The sequence below is a fragment of the Podarcis gaigeae genome, assembly GCF_964106915.1.
Source record: "Podarcis gaigeae genome assembly, chromosome: 4".
Taxonomy (NCBI): domain Eukaryota; kingdom Metazoa; phylum Chordata; class Lepidosauria; order Squamata; family Lacertidae; genus Podarcis; species Podarcis gaigeae.
In genome coordinates, this window is record NC_139677.1 from 48,464,541 (window position 1) to 48,477,050 (window position 12,510).

At 41.0% G+C, this 12,510-nt stretch overlaps 1 protein-coding gene across 1 annotated transcript in view; it reads right to left on the reverse strand.

Annotated features, from left to right (window-relative positions):
- Positions 1-12,510, reverse strand: part of CFAP47 (cilia and flagella associated protein 47) — a 185,418-nt gene that overhangs the window by 154,327 nt on the left and 18,581 nt on the right. The window contains exons 12-20 of the mRNA XM_083734113.1: positions 11,980-12,160; positions 11,327-11,423; positions 10,726-10,942; positions 9,587-9,831; positions 8,273-8,403; positions 7,575-7,697; positions 7,086-7,217; positions 5,796-5,873; positions 4,435-4,579 (exon numbers count right to left, since the gene is read on the reverse strand). Coding sequence (XP_083590239.1) covers positions 4,435-4,579; positions 5,796-5,873; positions 7,086-7,217; positions 7,575-7,697; positions 8,273-8,403; positions 9,587-9,831; positions 10,726-10,942; positions 11,327-11,423; positions 11,980-12,160 — 1,349 coding nt within the window. The remainder of the gene's footprint in view (positions 1-4,434; positions 4,580-5,795; positions 5,874-7,085; positions 7,218-7,574; positions 7,698-8,272; positions 8,404-9,586; positions 9,832-10,725; positions 10,943-11,326; positions 11,424-11,979; positions 12,161-12,510) is intronic.

Consider the following 12,510-nt stretch of genomic DNA (forward strand, 5'->3'; position numbering starts at 1 on the left):
AATGTAGTCAACAACATGAACATGTTACATTACACTAGAAGTTGTATATGCTGTTAGGGTAGGGGTAGTACCTCTGGTGAGGGACACTTCATGCTCCTTCAGGGTATTTTGTCCACGTTAGCACTCAGCTCTCACCTGTGCCCCTAGTAGCTATCAGCATGTGACAGCGGTCACTCCCTGGAAATGGCTTTGAATGGCCAGCTAAACCAGGTGAGTGTAGCTGATGGATCTCAAGCCCCCAGTGAGTTAGGGACTTCCCCCTGCATGCAAAGACAGGCTCCAGAAGATTGAGCAGATGAGACCAATAGTGGGTCCAACAGTCAAGAAGGCGTTTTCTGCAAGTGTTGTAGAGGGAAGTGACAGGCAGATAGGGCTCATCAACTTGGAAAGGTAGCCCACCTAGGAGAAGAAAAACTCTGATCCTAAGCCTCGTCTGCCTTGCGGGAAATCTTCAGAAGAAGAACAGGCTAAGGAGTAAACCCTACACAAATCTGGAGTGGAGACCCTAAGATGGCTGCATGGCACCTTGTACATCTCATTCCAGTAACTCCTGCAGCCAAGCTGATGCCAAACATATTGCTCTGCTTTCCTGTGGAACCACATCAGCAAGGCCGAGAAGGGGGGCTTGTCATCTGGGCAACCTAGGACCTACATACACACTGCTCAGGCTTGCGCATTGTGAAGTTTGATTTCACCCCCAGAGGCATACTCCATTGTCTCTCAAGACAGACGGATGACAACAAATTTTTTTTGCATAGGGTAGAAAACGAACTCCAAAATTGGCTATGTCCAATTTTTAGTTTCTTGAAAGACTGTATATATGCATCATTTAAGCAGTGATGAGGAAAACATATATGCAGGGAAATACTAGCTTCTGAATCTTACACTTGAAAACCTGGACTCTCATGTCCTAAACATACCTATAAGGAAGTTTAAAGTCTATTGAACTAAGTGAGGTGTACATTTGAGATGTTTTAAAGAGTGCTAAAGCCTCTCACAGAACACAGGGGGCATTATTCAAAACCTTTTTGTAAATAGCTACAATTGCTACAGTATTTGTATGTATTTACAATCATCTTCTTCAACTATCACAATTCTATTTCAGCCATCAACAGCAGAACAAGCATATTCCCTGTGGTGTATAAACAGCAGTGATGCTTATAGGCAAAGACAGAAGTAAACAACCTTAAGTGATCTTGACTGAATCTAAAATGCTTCAAAGTCCACAGAAAATATCAAAAACACGAACAACAGCATATGACTTTCTGTAACAGCAGTGGTCTTTCTGAAAGCTATTAATGGTTAGCTATGTCAGCCATGGTTTCTGGCTAATATAATTTAACAGGCAAAAATGAGGGCAGCTTGATACCAGGACAGTTGACTCATCTCTGACATAGCAAAAACAATCCAAGTAAATTTTGCCACATTGTGAATTTATGGTATAATAAGTTCGTGAAGTTTCCATATCATAAGTACCCTGGTTCCACTATGTCGTGGGGCATGTGCTGACTCCCCGTTTAGAAAAGTACTGAAGGGGAGATCAAACCAAACAATTCACCATATTGTCCTGGCTCTCACCGGATGAAGAACTCAAATTCAGAATATGATTTCTGCAAGAACCCAAAGGTCAAAGGCACAGAAGGTACATGGAATGGCTAGGCAAGCTTGCACTCCCATTGTAAAGGAGTGGGGCAGGCATGTTAAGTGTAGCAAACAGGGTGCAACTTTGGACTGGGCAAGCAAATGGGGAACTCCTCCTAGTAGGATGAGCCAGAGCCACGGTGTCCTGGGAAACAGAGGTGGAGATAGTGCTGGCTCGGAGCCAGATGACATCTGGCACCTCTTCCATAGCAGAAACTAGCAGAAGTGGAGGATTCAGTGGTGCAGGAGGCAGATCCAGGACTTTGGGCGAGATGGGTGAGGATTGCTCAGTGATAGCATGCTGGGTCCCTCCCTAGGATCCAGCTTCCATATCCTCCACAGACAACTCTCACGGGGCCCAAATGGAGCCCATTCCAGCCTGCTAAGTTCCTTCCAAGACTCCATCAGCCTCCCTTTAGCTCTTCCCATCCCTTAATTTCATCCAGCAAGCCTGAGGTGTCTCCATGCGACTCGTGGCATCAATAAAATGGTTTGACTTCCATAACAGAAACAAAAATGGCTGCAAAAGTCAACTTTATGGGTGGACCCAGCATTAAGCACTGGTAAAGGAGTTGGTAGAAGCGCCCCTTGCACACACGCCACCCATATTGCTGCCTCCCTCCTATTTTGAAGCCCTCTTTCTACGCACACTGGGGTGAAATATGTTACTGTACCTTTAAGGTGAATAGACTTAAGAGGAGGAGGAGGAGGAGGAGGAGGAGTTTGGGTTTGATATCCCACCTTTCACTCCCTTTAAGGAGTCTCAAAGCAGCTAACAATCTCCTTTCCCTTTCTCCCCACAACAAACACTCTGAGGTGAGTGGGGCTGGGAGACTTCAAAGAAGTGTGACTGGCCCAAGATCACCCAGCAGCTGCATGTGGAGGAGCGGAGACGCGAACCCGGTTCCCCAGATTACGAGACTACCGCTCTTAACCACTACACCACAAGAGCAAACCTGTCAGTTCACTTGTTCAATTAGAGAAGGTTCAGTTCAGTTTGTGGATTCTGTACATATATGGGGGCTTGCTTTTTAATAAAATGTCTGTCCTAAATTGTTATACTGAATCTGGAACTTCATACTGAAGACAACACAGAGTACTAGGGAAATAAATACATTGTGTGAAACTACTATGGAATATCTGAGAGCTCTGCATCCTTTTTCTCTCTCTCATAAGGCAGCTGAGGAAAGGAAGAGGGAGACATATGATTATAAGTGAGGGATAGAGAGAGGAAAATAGTGGTTTTAAACAACCGCACAGGTTTGAGTAAAGCCAGCAGGGATGAATAGGCACTGCAGTTTTAAACAACATCAGATTGTTGAGCAGAGCAAACAGAGGCTGCCAGTGAGAGGAAAATTGTAGTTTTAAAGAATAGCAGAGGTCTGAGTAGAGCAAGCAGAGACAGAAAAAAGGGAGAAGACACTGAAGAAAAAAGTGACAGTTTAAAACAATGTTTCAGTACAGCAAGAAGGGAGTTGGGAACAGCTCTTCTGTGTTAGCTTCCATCTCTGCTATTTCTCGCTGTTAAAAAGAAAAAACAACCACCCTCCCTTCCCAATCTATTGAGACCTCTCCCACCACTTTCCTCTCTCAGCGTCCTCTTCTAGCTAAGGCCACTGATGCTGTGCAACCTGCTTTCTTTTATGCTCCTCTGCCCCACCATGATTTCATGCAAAGCCAGGACTCTGATACAGCACTACAAACCCTTCAATGACAGGCTGAATGATAACAGCCTTACATTTTTTTTATTTTAGGAAGAAATACTCCAGTAGATTCAGGACTGGATAAGAATCCCTAACAATTCCTAGGGGAATGTGCACCCATCTCTTAAACCTGTCCATTGTGCTTTAACACACCACTGCATTTTCTCCCATGTATTGCACAAATCTAATGACTGCAGCTAGAATTTGTTAGGCATATTTTTTACAACTTACTCATTGGAAAATCCTGAATTCTTTTCCTGGTGCTCAGAAGTGCATGGGGAGGACTACTGGCATGGATTCTCATGTGAAAAGCTTTAAGAAGAACTTTACTAACTCACTGGATTTATGTTTATATATTTCTATACAAACCAAGAGCCTAGGGCTTGCCGATCAGAAGGTTGGTGGTTTGAATCCCCGTGGCGGGGTGAGCTCCCGTTGCTCAACCCCTACTCCTGCCAATCTAGCAGTTCGAAAGCACGTCAAAGTACAAGTAGATAAATAGGTACCACTCCGGCGGGAAGGTAAATGGCGTTTCCGTGCGCTGCTTGGTTCACCGGAAGTGGATTAGTCATGCTGGCCACATAACCCAGAAGCTGTACGCCAGCTCCCTCAGCCAGTAAAGCGAGATGAGCACCACAACCCCAGACTGAACCTAATGGTCAGGGGTCCCTTTACCTTTTTATACAGTAATACCTCTGGTTACATACTGTCCTCCTTGCGAACGCTTCAGGTAACGAGCTCCGCTAACCCAGAAGTAGGTGCTCCTGGAAGCAAACTTTGCCCCAGGATGTGAGCGGAAGTTGCGCACCAGAGGTGTGCACATGCAGCAGGAAGCCCCATTAGCAAAAGTGCACCTCAGGTTGAGAATGGTTTCAGCTTAAGAACAGACCTCTGGAATGACTTAAGTTGATAACCTGAGGTACCACTGTAGAGCATTAGAGAAGCGTTTTTTCCTTTTTTTATTCATGCAGCAACTACACAATATTTCCTTGCTTTAAAAGGAAGATTTTTAGTGTGCTTAAGCCTTTTCTTCTTTTGCCCAGACAACTTTTCCCAACTTATTATAGTTCTAAAACAAACAAATAAATACCTGTCTGCAAAGAAAAACGTAGCTCAAAGTCTTCATGTTTGGATAAATCCACAGTCACCTTGGCCCTTGTTTTTCCTTTGTTCTCAATAAGGAATGGAATTTCTTGGGTAGAGCCAACATAAACCCCAGGAAAGCAAAATGAGTCCTTTAAAAAGAAGAAATAACAAGCACTAGAAAGACCCTAGGATGAAGGTAAGGGGCTAAATCTGCTAAAAGCCATATTGAAGAAGCAACATCAAGCTGAGTAGCCCACTATTTAATACAGAACGCATGACAGTAGTTTATTATTCCATTCATTGCCTCACATTCCCAGCAGTTTTAAACAAAGTGACAATATCAGCATCAAGATGTATACATGGACCATTTAAGCTATTTAAGCCAATGTTACTGCTAAAATACGTTCTGCTTTATTTAAAATAGCTTTATGTCATCAAAAGGGAATCTTGGGAAACAGCCTTACTTAACTGGTTTACAAACTAAGGTAGCTGTCCCTTATAATGTAGCAAGCTCACTGACACCAAGCAGGTCTGAGTTAGCACCTAGATGGCAGACCACCTGAGAATGCTGTATCAAGTGGAACAAAGGCTGGACAGAAATGAAACATTTAGTTTAGTTTATTTAAATTAATTTTGTCTTGTCAGAGTAAAAACTAGATTACACGGCCTCTGGACCTATGCCATGGCACTTTGCCCCCAAGGAAGAGCCCAGTCCTTGGAGGGATGAGCACTCATGTCGAGGATACGCCTCCGGGAGGTGGGAGGGGAGGAGGGGGTTGGCTTTGTTAAGCGCTGGGGAACGTTTTGGGAGAGAGGAGAAGCCTCCAAATTATTCTCTGGTTTAAATTTTGATCTGAATTGTAGAAGAATTGGGGGCTTAAAAGGTTTCCATCTCCTTTGGAGAAGGTTTTCACCACCGAAGTTTGGAAAAGTTTGCCAGCATCTGTAGATATTTTTGTAAGCAGTACAATGTTTTAGCATAAACACACAGCTAAACTATTCTTTGTTTTCAGCTTCCAAACACCTACATAAAAGCATAATCCAGCCTATGTTAAACACATTTAAGCCCATGCTTAAATCGCCCCATAAAATGAGGACAGAAAAAAGTGCCTTTTTCATTGATGGTGCCCTAGTTTACTGATTAGTTTACCTACTTAGTTTACCTAGTTTACTGTGGACAAACGCCGGCTCTCGTGGTCTATAGAGCAAGATGAGCGAGCAACCCCACAGTCATCCGCGACTGGACCTAACGGTCAGGGGTACCTTTACCTTTTTAGTTTACTTGTACAAAACAGATACACAAAATCCAATTCTGTGTATCTAATACATATAAAGTAAGTTCAGTGAAGAATGTCACATATTTACCATACTGATATATATGTCAGGAACATCTACAGATCCACCAATCCTAAGTTCCAAATATTTTGCATGCCGGACAGCTATCTAATTAATAGGAAAAAAGATAAGACAGTAACATATTTTGCCAGTATATCACCCTTGCAAAGCAATCTTTCTAATGTGGAACTTCCATGCTCAATTGTACTAAGACAAAGCATTTCAAAAACTGTTTTCTAAAATGCAACTGACGATATTGTGATGTAGTTCAGGTGTACAAACAATTGCAAGCTAAGATATCAAATAGTGAAGCCATTGCTGCAGCTAAATTTGTCAGAATGGGTTTTTTATGTTTACAAATTGATGTTACAAATTGATGTTTACAAATTGAGAATATGGAAGACAGCATAGTGGGAAAGAGTGAAGTATGTATTTGGTCTGGAATAAGCAAACAAATCACTAGGACTTGGCCATAACATCTAGTTATGCAAAGGCCATTATCCCAACAAACAGTGCTGTCAGGGCTAAGCTTGTCTTTACAACTGGAGTTCGGGAGCAACTCTAAAAACCTATTTAGCCCAACCCCAATCTCATTACATTCTGGTTTTGAGTTAGAAAAGCATGGTAGTTTTTAAAAGCCATCCCCTTAGAGAACAGTGCAAATAGAACACTTCTGTTCCCTTTAACCATGATTAAAATATGAGGAGAGGGCAGTGGAACCATATGCTCTTACATTGCATCGCCTCTCCCTGGTGTAGGAAGCCTGCCTGGAACAACTGAGCTCAGGTGATGCTTCCTCTCCCTCCCTAGAGGATTAGACGGCTTGATTCAAGTCAAGTCATGGAACATCACATAATTCCTATCTCTGGGGTCTCATTGTCCGAGAAGGATTTCACTAGCTGGGGTCTCCCAGCATGGTTTCCTGATATCCACCATTTTAATTTTCAGTTCAGTTCCTACTTTGCCACCTTTCATCGGTCACCCTCCGGACTGGTTGCCTTTTGAGACCTTCTCCCACTCAACTTTCTAATCTTCAGTCAACCCATGCTTTTCCTGATCCTATTTTGAGATTATTATTTTTCAAGGCAAACCATCCCTTTAATCATCCTCACAGAAGCTGAGGATTCTATTATTGGTCGTTTTATGTCATCGGCAGATATAATCTGGATTACTGTTTCATTGCATCACAGAAGCTCAGCCAATCAATGCAATCTTAGGCTTCACAGGCATTATCCAAAAAAAAGTACTTGCATATCAAAATACGATTATTTTTTAAAAGCCAGGCAAATGTTTTTAAATAGCTATTCAATATGTTAATACCTCCACTCTGCTATCAAATTTCATTAATGCATTTGGTCGGAAATAGATGTTGATTTCAGTGTGGCCTCCAACAGGTACTACACCCTGAAAGGGAGATATAATCATTCCAGGAAGAGGATTGGCATCAATGACCTGCCAAGAAAAACATGTGTTTAAAATTTTAGGTTTCTCTGCAAATATATTCTCACATCTATTTCCAGCCTCCCTGATAAAAATTTCAAAGCAGTTTACCAAGAATAAAATATACTAACAATAAATATATCTCACAACCAAACCACAGAAGTATTAAAATAGGCACAAACCAAATGATTCAGTTAAACAAGAGGAACAATGATAAAATGACTTCTGGAATAAACGGGTTCTGAATGCCTATCTCATACAATGTGGGAGAGTGGCCTAAAATACCATTTGTGAGCACTCCAGCACTGTAGCTTTGGGGTATGAAGGCAAGAACACACAACAATATGCACAATGCTGGGTACGCCTCACCTGAAAGTATGCATGGTTATGTCCTACATTTTGGAGAATGGCTGTCTTGCAGGTAGTCAAATGCAGAGGAGCATGATTAAAGGTGATCCTTTGTTCCTTAAACTGAACACTGGTGGTGCCAAGCTAATATCGAGAAAGAAAACCAAATAATAATAATAATGCATTACCATCAGTGCACTTGTTCCAGCACACATTCAGATTCCCATTACTTCATAGAAGCTAGAATGCAAGCATGAATAAAAATAGACAATAGTTTTTAAGTAAACGGATGTTAGATTTTTTTTAAAAAAAATCCAGGAAAAAATCCACTGTTTCTCTCATTGAGAATGGTACCTTGGCACACCTGCAGTACGGTTTTATTTTAACATTCCGTAGTTAATTCTGCTGCAGTACAGATTTCATTTTACTTATTTAAAGTTGTCATTTTGAACCAGAGTTAGGAAGCTGCCTTACACCAAGTCAAAGCATTAGCTCCATCCAGCTCAGAATTGTCAATGCTGACAGGCAGGACTGCTCAAAGTTTCAGGGAGGGAGGAGTCTTTCCCAGCCCACCTGGAGACATCAGAGTTCTCACCTGGGACCTCCGAATTGCAAAGTATGGGGTGTACCACTGAGCTACAGCCCTTCTCCAGAATCATAAGGAGTCACAGGCCACATGGAAAAAGTACTAGCCATATAGTAAAAGATTACAATGTTACCTTTGCCAAGCATTTTAGTTTTAGGGTTTTCCCCTGATGCACACACAAATCAAATTCTCCTCTTGTTGGAGCAGAGAAACTTGGGTGCCAAGCTACTTCACACTCTAGATCTTGACAGGCATCTACAACACCTAAATTAATAAAGAAAATGAATATATTACAGCTGCTAAAAATGTAAAGATTATGGAGGGTGACAGGTAATTGGAAAACTTAGCTTAAATCCTGCTCAATGTGAATAGACATTGTTAAGAAATACTATTATAGAGTCTGGGCTTCAAAACCACAAAAACTGGCATAGCGTACGAAAAACTTAACTTGTCAAACTATTCCACATTGATTAAAAATAGGATTTGAATTAATCGGGCAATGCTCCAAAGCCAACCTGTTGTATTTCAAAGACTTAGGCAACTCTGCTAGGTTAGGTAAATGAAGAAGAACAAAAAAAAAACCCTCTGCCATTTTTATTAGGTGACTGCTAGCCACAGACAGAGAGTAACAAGCCTTTCTGTTTCATTGGCTGCTTTCTGTGGAATGCAGTTCTCACCTTTCCTGTTACTTAAAAGCCTTTGATTACCTTGGGGGGGGGGGGAGGTGGAGACAATTAAAAAGGTTGGGTATTCATATTATTCTGCTTAGCAACACAAGCTATATGATGCTGGACCGCAATCTTAGCTACGTGGTCATGGCTCAAAAAATATACTGAAAGGCAGCACAATAATTATGACTGGTTAGTCAACTAAGATGTCATTAAGCAAGTGGCAGCCCTAATTTCGAACAGTTTGTCAGGTTAGTAACTGACCCATGTAGTTAGTGTCAGACCACAATATGGAAGACCTGGGTAGACTTAGCTGGTAGAGCACAAGACTCCTAATGGTAGCGTTGTGGGTTCAAGCTCCACGCTGGGCAAAAGATTCCTGCATTGCAAGGGGTGGGACTAGAAGACTCTTGTGGTCCCTTCCAACACTACAACTCTATTAGGACCACCTCTCAGTCTAGCCTATTTCACTGGGTTGCTGCAAGAATAAAATGGGCAGTGGGAGAACCGTGTATGCAGCCCTTTGGGGAAAAAGAAAATGTGGTAAGAGAAATAAATAAAAGAGTACCTTAAATACCTGCAAACATATCTGCCTCCAAATTTTGAACAATAGACCTATTCACTTCCATATAGACTTTCCTTTTGCGGAACAGTGGCCAATGTGACAGAGGGCTTCCCCTAGCCCTCCTTCAACACTTTAAATATCAGATTGCAGCATATGCCCATCACAGGTTACTTTATTTTATCACTGCTTGAAATAGTCCTATAATATACTCTACCTTGCTCTGGGCATATGGAAAATGCCATTCCTTCATCTGTAATTACAGGCTTCCACGTGAATTTTGCAGGGCAGTTTCTACGATTGTATAGTGTCACTGTTGTTCTAAATCCAGTTTCTGCTAAGTAGCTAAAGGCAGGATTTAAAGTCAGTTCCCTTGTAGACATTTCCAAAGCAACAGGTACTACTAATGCTACCACTAACACATGTCCAGTGTGATGCTGGTTTACTGAATACACGAAAGACCTGTAATGCAGAAGAGATTGCATGTATGATATTAAAATGAAACATGTAATGAAGGCGATCATAAAAACATGTTAATTCAAATATATTTTAAAATACTTAACAAAAGTATATGCTTGTGACCAAATACTGGAGCATCTTAAAAAACTGGGCTTTGTAAATTATAAGACCCCTTTCCAGGGGGTGAAATCAGAAATAGTAATCTATTTTAAAACTTGCATTACTTAAAAGGTGTTTGGATCAAGGGAAAGTTCTTTTAAATAAAATCCAATGCAAATGCTTTTAAGTGTGCATAGGATTGACGCCTAAATGTTATATACACATATACATATACATACATATGTGTGTGTGTGCATGTGTGTATGACCAGGGCCATACCTAGGGAGTGGCGAGGTGGACCCCTGCCAGGGGCACAGGCAATTGGGGGGTACAAAATCAGCTAAAAATATGTCCACAAATATAAATATCAATTATTGCCTCATAAGAAATGGTTTTAAATAGAGGGTGAATTGAATAGGTGGAGGGAGGTTGGAGGAGAGGTGGAAAGAAGAGCTAATTTATCCATGGCTAGGGGGTGCAATCTGGATGGTTCTGCCAGGGGTGCAAGATCACCTAGTTGCGGCTCCGATAGTGATATCAACACAGAACTTTATTTGGTTCCTGTCTTTAAAAACAAGTCATGCCATTTTGTCAAGGCAACATGTATAAAATAATTGTGCAAATAGCAGCTTGCTTTTCAATTCACAGTCGTACCTCCCCCCTTCCTTTTCTTTGTTAAATTTAAAAATAAAAAAATATTATTTATAAAAAAGACAAAATGCATAAGAACCCTTTCCTCCCTCAGAGTGCTTTACTCAAAAAGTTATCCCCCCCCCCAAAAAAGTCCAAAAGTTTTACTTTCGAAAGTTTCCCAATTTCTTGTTCTCAAACACAACTGGAATATAAGTCTTCGTAAAAGGTGGAATGACGTGAGACAAAGGGCTGGTCTGTTGCAGTTCCTCACTCTCAATTCCTACTTGTACCCAGATATGGACTGGGAGATTATTCACCAGATGCATTTTTCTGGTTGATGTAGAACACACGCAAACCTCTCCAAAGTCAATGGTAGAGGGGCCTGAAAAAGAATGGAAAGGAGATGTGGCTGCAGAATTTTTAAAAATGGCTTTTTTTCTATTGTGAAGAATTAGGATCAGAATTTATAATTAGTTAATTAATTAATTAATACTATTACCATATATTTATTTATACCCCAACTTTTCCCTTGACATGGACTCATGGCAGCCGACAGATAAAAACAAGAACAGCTAAAAATATAGGGGAAACAATCCTTATAAAAACAATTCAACACTAATATAGTTGTAATTCTAGCTCTCTATCTATACACACAAACATAAAATATATTAAAATGGCATGGTATAGCCTTTCTTTACAGTCACTATTTTTAAACCAATACATGATTTTTGTCCCTTGTTGTGTCTAAAGGAAGGAGAAACCTTACCAATGAATATTTGATGAAGCTGCTTCGGCGTCAAAATTAAACTACAGTCTTCAATCTCTTGTGGCGAAATTGGTACAGGGTTAAGCCCATCACCCACCTGTAAAAATGGCCAACAGAATAACCACATAATATCTAATATAGCTAATATTATCTGAATGTTTTAGGCTTTTGTTCAGATGTATTGAACACAGTCCATAGAATCTGGGTAAGCAAATAAGCAGGAGGGCAAGTTTATGAGAGGAAACATATTCTGTAGGCTGACAGCTCATTTCCAGGCAAACAGGAAGGCAGAAGGCAACACTCACGTGCATGAGATGTTGGGCACTGTTTATCGACCAACATTTCAAAAAGAAGTTCACAATATGCACCAAGGGAGCCTGGAAAAGCAGGGTGTTTCATGGTTCAACATTCATTATCACAGACCCTACACAAATTGTATACACTTGTACAACTAGTACAACACTATACAACTGCACTGTGTCATAGGGGGGAAAGAGGCTGCAGCTCTGAGAGTGGAATCCTAGGCACACTTTTCTGGTAGCAATCACACTGAAATTAGCAGGACTGGTGAGGAAACATGGATGGGATGAGGCTACATAATATTTTGAGAAGCTGTAAGTAAGCAAGATCATCTTCAAACATATTTAGCTTACCTCTCTGGCTGAAGTTTTAGATTCCATTTCTGCTAACTGTTGACTAGTTAATAAGCTACTCCTTACACAAGCAACCTCTTCCTCCAATTTCTCCTCCTGTAAAATTTTAACCCTTGGAGATTTCAAGCCTGATGCTGGTTTTAACCCAATATCCACAGGATTATTAAGTGATTTAAAGATCCTATGAGTTGGAAGTATGGAGAAGAAGCGACATTCAGCTATGAAGTAAACACACTGCGAAAAGTTACAACATTTTGAGTACCTATTTTGATTAACTGGATTCACTAGAGAGAAATGCAAGCCCTTATATTGAATACTAACCTACACCAAGTTACCTTTTAATTATAAAGCCTGTCACAGTGCATATATTTCAAACATGCCTTCCTCATATTACTTGGGATAGATAGATAGATCTCAGAGTCCAATGCAGTTTGTGGAGGAAAGGAGGGAGGAAAAGTAACCACACATGACAAGACAAAATTAGCTGACGCTGGAGGAAGCAGCTGATCACCAGGGACTGCAATCTGAATT